This window comes from Filicampus tigris, chromosome 5, assembly GCF_054856515.1.
Source record: "Filicampus tigris isolate MCC_2025a chromosome 5, RoL_Ftig_1.0, whole genome shotgun sequence".
Taxonomy (NCBI): Eukaryota; Metazoa; Chordata; class Actinopteri; order Syngnathiformes; family Syngnathidae; genus Filicampus; species Filicampus tigris.
This window is the reverse complement of record NC_141221.1, coordinates 24,934,421-24,948,145: the sequence shown is the minus strand read 5'-3', so window position 1 is coordinate 24,948,145 and position 13,725 is coordinate 24,934,421. Positions and strand designations below refer to the sequence as shown.

Here is a 13,725-nt window from a genome sequence, read left to right as displayed (position 1 = left end):
ACACACACACACACACACACACACACACACATATATACACACAGTATATCCACAGATGGATGGATAGATAGATGGATAGATGGATCGATAGGTAGATGTAACTAAATGTAATTTGCAATATGCTTTATTCTGTCAGAAATATCTCTGGTTCCATGCTTGACAATTAAAAGCAAGCAAACAATAAAACAATGCTCTTATATAACTGTCAGGGTTTTACTGGACGAAAGTGGGTCGCTGGTCAATATCTATCAGCTCATCCAATGTCAGAAAAAATGCTTAATGCTATTTTATGCATAATGAAGCTGGCACCTGCTTACAAGGCAAAGGGCCGTTTGATTCATGTTTGTTGAAGCAAATTCATATCTTGGGTGGGGGTTGGGGGGTTGCCAATTCAGAGCGTAATTTAGTTTTTGAAAAAAAATTTGCAAAACAATAATACTTACATTTTGTGATTCTAATTGCACAGGGCTCAAAGAAGAAATTATACTATACTGAATAATGAGATCCTCTTTTTAATCACTTAAAGGGGTAATCAACAAAAAATTTTTTACAAGAATATGTTCCCAGCAAGACCACTAGTTCAAACACGGCATTCTGATTAATATTTTGTTTGTGGAATATGTGATAAGCAGCAAAATCCACCCCTTTTTAGCCATCTCAGGGGGCAGCCATTTTGTCACTTCTGTCGACTGAAAATGACATCACAACTGCTCAGGTAACTACCAATCACGGCTCAGCTTCGGAAAACTTCAGGATGGACAAGAGTAGGAATCCATCCATCCATCCATCCATTATCTGTACCGCTTCTCCTCACAAGGGTCGCGGGGCGTGCTGGAGCCTATCCCAGCTGTCTTTGGGCAGTAGGCGGGGGACACCCTGAACTGGTTGCCAGCCAATCGCAGGGCACACCGAGACAAACATCCGCACTCACAATCACACCTAGGGGCAATTTAGAGTGTCCAATCAACTTACCATGCATGTTTTTGGAATGTGGGAGGAAACCGGAGTACCCGGAGGAAACCCACGCAGGCACGGGGAGAACATGCAAACTCCACACAGGGAGGCCGGAGCCGGGATCGAACCCACGACCTCTGAACTGTGAGGCGGACGTGCTAACCAGTCGACCACCGTGCCGCCCAAGAGTAGGAATGTGCAAATTAATTTTAGTGGCAATTAATCACTTTCAGACACTAGGTGACAACAGAACGTGACAAAAGAAGGAACAACACGGATAACATTGGTTGCCTCCCTGTGATGACGTAGACAGCCTAAGATGGAGAAAAAAAAAAAGTGGGCGTGCCATTATAGCCACTATTTTATTTCATTTTTCGTTCATTGGTATATTTGGAATGACGGGCATCCTGACAAACAAGTGTCCTGGAGGCACTTTCTTTTTGCCTCACAAGAGTCAAGCAGCTAATGATGACCAATTTTGTTGTTCCTTCTAGTGAATCTTTTTTACTTACTATTAAAAATGATGTTCTGTTAGCTCTTTATATGTTCAATAAATAAACAGACAAAACCAAACAAAACACAAGCAGTGAATTGGTATCACTTGCGCACGCTGTTGCTCAAGTTTACAGCATGCTTTACAGTGAAAAACACAGTAAATTAGCAATGACAATTCTCAAATCTGGATGTATGGCATATGAGACACCTTTTGTGTTGCTTTTTTGTGTTTTCAACCAAAGTTTGCCAAGTGAATTTTCATGTCCAGTGAAATGGCAATATGCAATTTGCCTCAAACTCATTCTTAGAACAAATAAGTCTCTCTCATGGATATGCCACTGTGTTCATGTGCAGACTATCAATTTGAGTGACCTTAGATCGGTTACACTTGTATTTGCAATCATTGAGATGCTCTCGGAGACACAGGCCAGACATGAAACCAGCCCACTGGGACACTCAACAATGATGATAAATAATCACCTGCAAGCGGCAACAGTAAAAAGTAATCTGTCATCATCACAAATTCAATTTGGGAGACAGACGTTTGCCATTGACACAAACGCAAATGTTTCAACACCATCGAATGCAAGCTTCATTCTGCTGTGTTGAGTCTCGTGAATGTGACGCTAATGGAGAGCACAAATTGAAGGATTGGTTTCTTGCCAACGCATTTTAACGATAATATTTGCGATGAGGCAATAAGTGGATTTGATTAAAAAAAGGCTTAGCGACAGGTGTCTGTAGTGGTGTGCAAAATTGTTTGTCTCCTGTTTTCTGCTACCCTTATCGTACTCATTTCAGTTACACTGATACTGCCTTTGCCTTGACCATTTCCACCATTTCTTTCTTTTATGCTTGCCTTTCCTTTGCCACCCAGGGAGTGGTGGCAGCAGAGAAGAGCAGAGGGGGTCAGCTTCTCGAGGAGCCAAAGATGTTGGCTTTTCGAGCTAACACCTTCAGCCTGCAGGTGTCTATCCAGGATGTCCCCCAGTTCTTGTGGAGCATCAAACCCTTTACCACCTGTCAGGTAATGATCAGTCTAACTGAGTTCTTCTCCCAAAAGATGCCTGATTAAGGATCATAAAAGTGCAAATGAGCGCAAAGGCACATATTTTAGATTAGAAAAAATCTCATGGTACACCACCAAACAAAAACAGATGAGAAGCGGCATTAAAGCAGGCTAAGAATATCTGGGTGAGGCATGGCATAAGACTAGCTGCATACTAGTTATGGTTAAACCAAATGCAAGAGTGTACAAATAAGTCTTAAGTCAAGATTGAAAAATTTCTACTGTGGCGGCCGCTCATTTCTGCGGGCAAGGCAGGTCACTCCAGATTACTGGAGCCCGAAAAGAGAATGCTCTACAACAGGGATGGATCCAGAACTGAAATGATTGAGGAGCCCACAATTTTTCATCTCATCTATGCTACTAGGGGGCCACATAGGACCACTCACTTCCTAACCAGATTTATGACAAAAATGGTATTTTAAAGTATGGACAAAATATCTGTATACAGTACGTGAAAAATACAGTGTATGTCTCTTTTGTATAATACATTTATCATTGTGTGAATACAAGATCCAGCCTTCAACAGCAAACAGTTTGATAATAAAAAAATGAAATAAAAAACTGTACTGTGATTCTAGCAAAAGGCTCTCATGCGTAAAATTTACCATTCAAGAATGGCACCAAAAACAGCAAACGAACATAATGTGCAAGAACCCATTTTGTGCATTTTTTTCACAAATCAACTCATTAAAAATAGTAATATTAATCAGCTACTATGTTTGTATTTCATGTCGGGGCGGCTGTGGCTCAAGTAGGGCGGGTCGTCCAAGTCTAGCGCAAAAGCGCAGTTTAACTGCGCGCGTGAGTTTTCTTTCTTTTGTTATTTTGCTGGACACTGGTAGAATTGGTCGTAACAGGACGTTTGCGCCTTTGTGGGATGGAAGTAGTCTTGTTCCAGGCCAATCCTAGTGGCATCCTCATCAGAGCGCAGTACACCCGAGTAGGCCATGCTTGACTTTGCGGGAACAGAAATAGACTCACTGGGGTACGTGCATCACGTTGGCTGGTCAATTGCAAGCTCTCCCCTTGCAAATGATGTAGTTGGCCTGTGACGTGGGCATTTGCCGAACGCCCTGCACCCCCAATCATCTGTGGGTGAGCCTCCCACCCCCCACAATAATGACGGCAGTGCTATTAAAATATTTTTAAGATGATTATCATTATGATCCGTCACAGATAGTGTAGTGGTACACACGCCCGAGTTGTGTGCGGGCAGCGTGGGATCGATTCCCGCTCAGTGACGTTGTCTGTGTGTGCCCTGCGACTGGATGGCGACCAGCTCGGGGTGTTGTCTGCCTTCGCCCGTTGACGGCTGGGATAGGCTCCAGCACGTCCCCGCGACCCTGTCTAGGATAAGCGGTTTGGAAGATGACACCTGATTATAATCCATTCAATGAATTAGTTCCTACAATGATTCCAACTGATTATCCCATGCTGGTGTCATATTTGTCAGGGTTCCGGGAGGACACGGAACCAAAGCGGACTTTGTGGACTCAGATGGTGTTTTGAACAAAAAGTGTTTATTAGAAAAAATTAAGCAAGACCGACAAAGTGCAACAAAAGGCGCTGGTATGACAAAACCAGGAAAACAAGAATAACCAAAAACGCTTGCAAAAGGCAAGGAAAGAAATAACGAAAATTGCTTGTCGTAAAACGACAAGATCACACCAATTCCAAAAAGTTCAACCGAGGGTAGCTTTAATAACACAAGATACAATACTTACTATGGCGAAAAACTTGAGGCAACAAAGGGAGCAAAATACATGGCGAAAACATGAGAGGACGTCTAGAAAATTAAATACTTGGTGCTATGGTAACGAGCAAGCAGAGGAATAATCCGACAAGGAGTTGTCTGCTTGGCAGTCCTTAAATAGTCCATTGATTAAGATTACAAACAGGTGTGCTGCAGAGGATCCACCTACTGCCCCTACGGGAGCAACCGGGAACAACAAAAAGAAAGCATGACCACAACAAGAACAGACCATGACAATATTGATGAATCAAATACCATGATCTCCACCATACACGTTGCAGAGCGCAGAATTTGTCTGCCTGCGCTCATCAAGTACACCAAATCCTAAAATTGCATTACACCACCTGCACTTCAGGTTCGACCTGCTTTTTGCGAGTCTAAAATCTAGTCTAATTTTTGTAACCCAATTTGCAGAAGCGCTGGGAGGTGAGACAGGATCATCCAATGAGTCGTAGCGCGTCTCTACCAAATTCACAAACACGTTGAACTAGAACATTGCCCCGACACGAAAATAACAGCAAACCCGTTTTTATGCAGAGCGCAGACTACTTTCTGTAACCAATTTGCCGGATGAGCCGGGGGCAAGGCAACTCTGTGCGCCAGAACACCCAGAGAGGCACAACACGGCCCCAAATACGGTAGACTAGACTTACGCTGCCAAGAAAATGAAGTTATGGCCATTTTTGCAGGGAGCGCACAGGCGCCAGACCAAATTAGGGCCCTAAGAGTCACCAAAAGACTGCCATGTTGTATACACAGAGCTTGTGATGTAGTAATTGGTAATTGACAGCACTGTGGATGGGAATCACTGTTATACTGTACAATAATTATGTTGCTCTGTCTACGATGCTCCTTTCAGGTTAAGTCCTCAAACCAAGTAAATACAATTAAAACAAAAATAAGCCAAGCGCAAAAAAAGGTATTTACAATAATGAAATTTACAATGTACTAAAACAAAGGGTGCAAATGGGCGAAAAACAGAAGGAAGCAAAAGCTGGCACGCAAATGAAGGAGTCATACTTAACCCTGATACTAACTTATAAAAAAAAAAAATAAAAAAAAAAAAACATTAACTATGAATGAACTAAGGTTGCACAAAGGACTAAGGTCTGATGAGCAAGAATTATCCTAACAAGAGATGCACTGGTTGGAGGCAGTGGTGGAACTAGAATTTTATCCTTGGGGTGGCCACGGGGTGGCCAAGGCTATTTCAAGGGGTCCACGGACTATAACAAATTTGTTTCTTGACTTATCAATTGCAATCGGAGTGTCCTCTCGGCTGAGCGAAATTCGTGCTGAGGACAGCAGGCTCTGGTTCTGGCTCTTGTTGCTCATCGGCATCCTCATCCTCAGAGGCCTCCGTGTCCTCCTTCGATAGAACTACATTGTATAGTGTAAATAAAATAAAGTGTAAAATAGTGCAAAATAAAAATGCAACCACCATTAAACACTAATCAGTAAACAATATTTCAAAATATCTCGAACTAAACTTAATTACTGAACTGAACATGTGACTGTTTCTGTCTATGTCCTGACCTGGTGATGATGGGCTGTGCTGTATTGTGCATTCTCTTACCGGATTAGTCCCAGGAAGAGAGCTGCCGCCTTTGTCTTCTGTGTCCTCCCTCAATGGAACTACATTGTATACAAATAAAAATATTAGTGCAAGCAAAATAAACATACAACCACCATTAATAAAACAACACACATCAGTAACCAAAACTTCAAAATATAAAATTAAAAAAAAAAAAAAAGAGTTCCTACACATTTAAAATTTCCAGACCCTAATTCGCAGGCAACTCAGTATTAAAGACAGAAATCTTTTTGTGACATTTGAGGAATAAGATGTTTATCAAGTGAATAGATTATGCAATTCACCATGCAAATCATTTGTTATAATTATTCTGAATTTGAATTTATTGAATATTGTATTTAGTATCTCACTAAATTATTTCCAGGAGATTGGTGGTGTTTCCATTTTCCATACTACAGACCTGGAAATATAGAAAATCAAGTTCCATACTTTCCATACTAGCGTTGGAACCCTCTAACTTAAAATCATTACTGAAGTGAGCATGTGACTGCTTCTATGGTCTGACCTGGTGATGGGCTGCGTGTATCAGATTCTCTCTCCTCCTTACTCGGGATGGGAGCTGCTAGCAGACCTGAATTCTGTCTGTCTGCCTGCCTCATCTTTTCCTGACTTGGTTCCCTTTAAAAAGAGGTCATAAATCTCCTCCCCCTGCATTTTCATTCTCAACTGACCCTATGAAAAAAAGGTCAGTCTTGTTAACGTTACTCCTAGCATCACATATAACCACACAATGGTATTAAATCCCTACTTCAAGCCTAAAAAAGTCAGGGCAAATAAAACACAGTAGCCGAAATTTTAATATTCAGACTTTTCAGCTAGTTGACAGCAGGCTACCTACCGTGTTTCATTTAAGGCAACAGAGCATGAAATAGCTAGCTGGCTAATTATCCAGTTTCATACCTCTAGCATCATTGGAGAAACGCGTATATAAATAGCGACCCAAATGAATTAAATGTAGACGAGTAGACGTTAATATTGAGCGGCTGTTGGAAGCTAGATGCCATGAGATATAACGTTAACGTTTGCTTGATGCCGTGGTTCTCTGCTTGTAGCAACAACAACAAAAATCTCCTATCTACAAAAGTTATTTTAAACAGTGACTCATTGGGACACCAGCGTAAAACTTGCTTTACGACAAGGATTTCACTGTCCATGAAGGGCATCCTTCGTCTCATTCTTTTTCGTTACTTTGTTGATCTTCAATTTCCAGCAACGATAACTGACTCAAATCAGATTCAAATCTTCCTCCGTTTCAGAGGCGATTCTGTTTCTCCTAATGAACGTGGATTGCAACGCTTTGTGGTACGTAGCGCCAACTACTGTACAGGAGGGACTTAGCAGTCGGTGCCGCTATATGACAATCAGATGGGGTGGCACCTGGGGAGTCCAATCAGATTTCAGGGGGGTCCAATGCTGCCCCAGCTCCGAGCCAGTGGTTGGAGCCGAGAGCGACTTGTTCTGCTGCTGTCAGATTACACGCCCGGCCGGCGCTGTCACTCCAAGAAGGCTCTTTGAATTCTCTGGCAGTTAGCTCCTGGCCAAACAATGATAACATACAATTTTTGTGTTTTTGCTAAACTGTGAACTGGAGAATTTGATATTCAACAGATTCAATTGAGCAGTTGTAAGATTTTAGCATTAAAAATATCTTTGGTTGAATATCTTCTATGAACTAGTGAATTTAAACTTCCATTATAATAATTAAAATGGTTTTGATTATTACCAATGTTGTGGCATAAACCTTACATTGGGCGGTGGTCAAATACAGTTAAACGCACTCTTTTTTGCGTATGTGTTGTCAAGCGGCGCCAATACCAATTTGCTAATATACTTAACAAAATGTAGAGTTGAAAAACTGATGAGTGATCAAAATACAACTGAGATGAACTCATTCACTGCAGAGGTCTGATCCAATTGTCTTTTATGCACATATTCACTCAGACTCATCTATTTGTCAGCAATTAACAGCGGATGCTAGTTCCTGCTGTCTTACCCTGAGTGTAATCAAAGTCAATGTTATTAAAAGGAAACAATGAAAGGAAACAAAACTGTACAGGATAAAGACTTGACATCATTAAAACAACAAATGATCCTTCTGACATCTCTGCAGCTAGCTAGGAGAGATACTACTATGCGTCCTGGGAAGTGTTGAGGTGCCCTTGAGCAAGGCACCCACGTCTTCAATTTGAGGGCATCGGTGCATTGATTTCTGCTTTTTTTTTTTTGCTGTGCAAGTAAAAATACAATTGCGCAAAATAGTAGCTGACTGGCTTAGTTTCTGCCGCTATGGACACAATAAGCAGAGCTGTATTTTTTGACAGCATTTAAAACACATTTGTATGCAAAATTGTACCCGACTTTAGATGAGTTTAGAAACAGCCGACCCAAGCAAATACAGCAAATTAGTCTTTGAGATGTTGATGATTGTTCAAGGCTATGGCATTCCGGACGCTGCTTGCTGCAATGCCAAGGCTGGTGCACACTGTGCAAAGACATGTATAAATTGGGGCAAATTATTTAGTATGTCTTTTCATATAACGTGCACGTAGTTTTGACTGGCTGTGATTATCACTTGCTAACAAGTGCATAGTTGAAAACTCCAGCTCCAGGAGGAATTTTGCTCTTACCCACCTTTTCCTTTTTCCAGGTTCAGAAACACACGGTATCTAATAAGTAGGACAGACTGCCGCAGTCAACCATCACTGTTTTATTTATTCCTTGTTTTTTTTTTTTTTTTTTACCTGTGGAAGAAATTTGCAGAGCTGCTGAGCTGTATCCTGACTCCAAAAAATACAGTGAATGCAGGACGAAAGCTCTCTGCTTCAAAGTCATCCGCCTTCTCAACAGCTTTATTTATGAGAGCCTCGGGACAGCAGGCACGCCTCGCTTTGCTGGAGCAGGTGTAGAATAATAGCCGAGCATTGTGGCATGCGTCAAGCCAGCTTTTAGTGCTGAAGAGCATCCGAGCTTTTTGCCGATACTCCGCACCTCCCCCACCGCCTCTCCCCGATTATTATCTGCCGTTTTGCGCTAGACCGTGCAGTCAAGATCAAAATCGTAAGGGTCAGGTCTTCAGCAGGAACACAGGTCAACACTTTTAAGACAGTCTCCTCTGAGAATAACTGACAGGTCACGTAATAATATGCAGATTTTTGCAGCGATGGAATCCAGAAGAGGTCAAAGACATTCATAGAGATGTGCTGCTTCTCCACAAATTAAATATAGATGAAATCAATCTTTCAACAGTCATTGAAAACGGGACCTTAATATATATAAGCTATACACCCATATGTAAATGTAAAAATTAGCTCTTGGTGTAAATCTTCCCTTCATCCATCCATTCTTATACAGCTTGTCCTCGTGTTATGAGGAGCACTGTACACCCGGGACTAGTTGCAAATCAATCGAGAGGCACGAACAACCATTCACACTCGGGATAGACCGCTTATCGGCACCGATATTTGTTTTTTTGACGAATATCGGCATCGGCCTTTTTTTAAAATTCGCCGATAATAAATCATTTAAAACTGTGGAAATTAAAACAAAGATATGTGAAAGTTTAACATTTCTGTCATTTTTAAATTTTCATTTACTGTAGAAAACTACATGGAGCTATTGTTTAAGTTTTCCTTGATCCTTTTTAAGACATGCTGAAAATCCTGGGTGCTCCCTGAACTTTTTGTTAGAATTTTATAACAGATGTATGCTGTCAAACATTTCTTGTAATAATGATTTTTTTTTAAAATCACCATTCTGCAAACCTGCATTCGGTTGATGACTCAAACGAATGCCGTGTTTCAACTAGTGGGCCTGCTGAGAACATATTCTTGAAAAAAATATGTTTGGGTTGACTTCCGCTCTAAAGACGTTACAACAAAGTTAAGAGTAAATTTTCTTTAAATTTTAATGTCAAAATTATCCTTTTCACTGAAAATGAATATCGGCTCCAAATATCGGTTATCGGCCTCCTTGACTACTAATAATCGGTATCAGCCCTGAAAAAAGCATTTCAGTCTAACTCTAATTCACACTCACATTCACGATTACACTTTAGAAGATTTACACAATTTAGGAGACAATTTAGAGTCTTCACTTCAACACAGGGAAGCCGGAACCGAGATTTGAACCCCGAACCTCAGAACCATGCGGCAGATGTGTAAAATAAAAGCTTTATTTTTTTTTCAATAACCGAATGACAAAACATGTTGCCACCTCAGCCATTTTTTTTTTTTTACACCTCACATAGCTGCACCTATTGTTGTGGCTGATGTGTGTGTAAGCGTGGGGTTGAGAGCTGAGTCATGTTTTTTAGCGTAGCGCTGTTGTGTACACTGTCACTATATGTTGCCGGCAGGAATTCTCCTTCCCCCAAGTGTGGTGCAGCAACCAGCAGCCTCTGCACTGTGCCTTTTCCCTGGAGAGATCCAGCCCAGCCACCACCCAGCTCTCCTGCAAAATCAGCGTGCGGCAGGTCAAAGGCCACGAACAGATTCTGCAGGTTTACACAGCTGTTGGCAAGGTGAGCCACTTCGGCTGCGGGCGGGAGAGGGACAGGACGGTGTGCTTTCTTGCTCGACCTTTGTGTAACCTTCCTGCAGCGTGTCAGCACGACGAGCTCTCCTGAGCATGCATTGTGTATTAATAGAGTGAGGACAGCGCTATATTTTCCCCCTGAATTGTAGAGTAAATACATAACGGCAGTCTAGCAATTTCCATGCATCTACTAACCTTTATTCAAAGAGACACTTTGTCCAGAAAATAACGACTTTCACATTCACATGCATGAACACCTGGGAGCTTCTTGGAGTAACAACCGACTTCTGTCAGTGACTGAGCAGCTCCGCTGGAGCAGCTAGGAGTTTGAAATCGTTATTCAAGAGCACCTTGACAAGCTGCTGTTTAGGCAGAGGAGAGTGATACTCGTCTGCTCACAAGTGCTTTTTCACACTCAGTCACTTATCTGCTTATCTTGCCCCGAGGCCTTCAACACCACGAAGCTTTCGTCATCCCGAGGAGATGAGCTCTTTGTCAGATGTGACGACGAGACAAAATATTTTTTCCACCCCCAGCAGTGGTAGCGCTGCTTAGCTCAGTTGTGTGGTAATTATACGAGCTCAGTTGCAAACACAAAAAAAGACTAACTGTGATGCCTATTCTAAGAAAATGTATGTTACCTGAACATTCTTCTCCACGCTACTTGAAAAATATCTTTATATCATGGCAAGATGCACTGTGTGTTAGTGCATCGTCAAAATACCGAAAGAAAAACAATGGATCTGATGAAAAAAAAAAATAATAGATGAATAGATATTATTATATCTACATGTATGCTACACAGTAAATTTCGTATCGTACATTTGACTCTAAAAGGATGAGTAAAATTTACACTTGGAAGGGAGCAAAATATTCAGAGTAAATTTTACTCAAAGTAGTGGATTAATTGTACGCCAAACGATTAAAATCAACTTTAGGAGAGCATAAGTCACCCACATTTTACACTGATGAGTAGGGGTGAGTATTGGCAAGGATGTTGCAATACAATACGTATCACGATACGATATTATCACGATATCGCGATATTGTGATGTTCTACCCAGTTAATATCCAAATTACATGTAGGGATGAGAAATGAAGTTGCTGTATATGTTAATCAGAAGATATAGATCAGAGGACAAATCGAGTCAAAACTAATTGCTTCAAAACATCCTATTTATTGTTTGTGTTTTTGCACATTTTCTTTGAAAAAAAAAATAAAATGGATTGTTGCCTTCATTAAATCGATATTAGAAGCTGAAAAATCGATATTATATTTGGCGGCCGAAAATCGCGATATATTGGCAAATCGATATTTTTACACACCCCTACTGATGAGAGCCTCAGACTTACTAGCGCTCTCGTGGCAGGCACACCGATATGTTTAAATACAACTCCGTAAGAGAAAAAAAAACGTGACTGATCAAATTAATCTACCAATTTTACTGTGTACCGGGTTGAATTTTTAAATTTGTAACCATTAAAATTTGGCAGGGATGTTAACAACACTCTTTTCTGTGATGTGTCAAATTTACAAGACATTTATTTTCACTTTATGAAACTTAAAGTCCCTGTACAGTGCTTGAAATGTTCATTAAACTTTGATGCTCCACTCACATAGATGGGATTGGCAAATTCTCTCATACACAGTAAAAATACTGAATAAAATGTACTCTGAATGTTTTACTCTCTTCCAAGTGTAAATTTTACTCTGTTTGAACTGGCACTAAATCTAGTCTTTTTAGAGTAAAATGTACTCTACGAAATGTACTGTGTATACATAGATAACATTTACATTAGAAAAAAAGCATCACCAAGCAAAAATGTCATAGTGTGGATGCACAGGTTAATTTTGTACTTTCTGCTATCCAGCACAGTAGTGGTTTGAACAATTTTAATTTATTTGTAGTCGGTAAATGTTTTTTTGAATTGTTATACAGTGTATCAATTACAATGATTCATATTTGAAAATAATAGCCATGCAGCAATATTTTTTTAAATGCAGGTGGTTTGAGACTGTTTACATCAGCGTGTTCACTCTGACCAGCAGACACATTCGTCCCATGATTCCAACTCTCAACTCAAATGTATGCCGAGTGTTAGAAATATGTTTTGAAAAGATCAGGAGTGCAGCTCTGTATGACCGAAAGGATCATTTTAACAATGCTGTTTTCTGCATAAGAGAAAATACAAAGAAATTCATATTTATTATATTATGTCTTTCGTGTGTACAAACAATTTCGTCACATCCTCTACGTGAGCGTAATGTTGTGTTGTGTCTTTTCCAAAATAAATCCCCCACATCTGTCTAACTAACGGATTAAAACATGTCCGTCCCCACTTCTTCTTTTTTCTAGACTGAAAAGGAATTGGTTCCAATTTTCATGCAGACAGACTGCACCATCACCTCTCAGACGGGGCCCAAGGCTTTCAAAATCCCCTTATCCATCCGCCAGAGGATTTGCGCCACCTTTGACACTGCCAACGCCAAGGGCAAGGACTGGCAACTCTTAGCCCACAAACTCCACTTAGACCGGTGAGCCACACGCCTCTCTTGCATTTCATGTGCACTCTGCCTGACAATGTGTCACATTTACAACTAGGGATGTAATGATTAATCGAAAATCTATTCAAATTGATTCAAACCGATTAATCAAATAATCGATTTGAATCGAGACAAATCGAACTTGGATATCTCAGCACTCACAAGCCCTATACAGCAACACCTAACAAAAGACAACATACCTAAATCATTACAATATACTAATTTAGAATCCTAAAAAAAAATGTGAATTTTTTTTTCCATTCCAGATGCATACCTCATTTACCTCATGTGTAAATCAAATTATGCGCTTGCGCCAAACATCATTGCCTATTGCATTTGTGGAAGGCTGCAACACCACACTAGCGCACAGAGACAAGCATGTTAGTTATTAAAAATCGAATCGAAAGTCGGGAACTGAAAATCAAATCGAATCAAATCGGGGCATCAGTGAATCATTACATTCCTATTTACAACTTTTGTTCTGCTGATGAGAACGACTCAAAGTCTTATATGCACCCAATAGTTCAATGTGTTTTCACTGATGGTTGAAATAAAATACAGAGAGAATACAAATACGATCACAATAACTCGTAGACTCATTAAGCGTGCAACTACTCATTCTGTTCTTGAATGTTGGACAGTGACAGTATTTGTTTGAAGTTTGTTTGAAGTACAGTGAAAGATAAGGATGCAATATATTGCAATATCGATAGTTGTCCTGCTGCGGCTCGTGACCAGTCCAGGGTGTCACTGAAAAGTCAGCTAGGATAGGCTCCTGTCCG

General features: G+C 40.6%; 1 protein-coding gene across 2 annotated transcripts in view; it reads left to right on the top strand.

Annotated features, from left to right (window-relative positions):
* Positions 1–13,725, top strand: part of unc5db (unc-5 netrin receptor Db) — a 278,526-nt gene that overhangs the window by 253,908 nt on the left and 10,893 nt on the right. For both annotated transcript variants that reach the window (XM_086030435.1, XM_086030436.1), the window contains exons 14-16: positions 2,327–2,476; positions 10,220–10,384; positions 12,756–12,934. In XM_086030435.1, the coding sequence (XP_085886561.1) occupies positions 2,327–2,476; positions 10,220–10,384; positions 12,756–12,934 (494 nt within the window). The remainder of the gene's footprint in view (positions 1–2,326; positions 2,477–10,219; positions 10,385–12,755; positions 12,935–13,725) is intronic.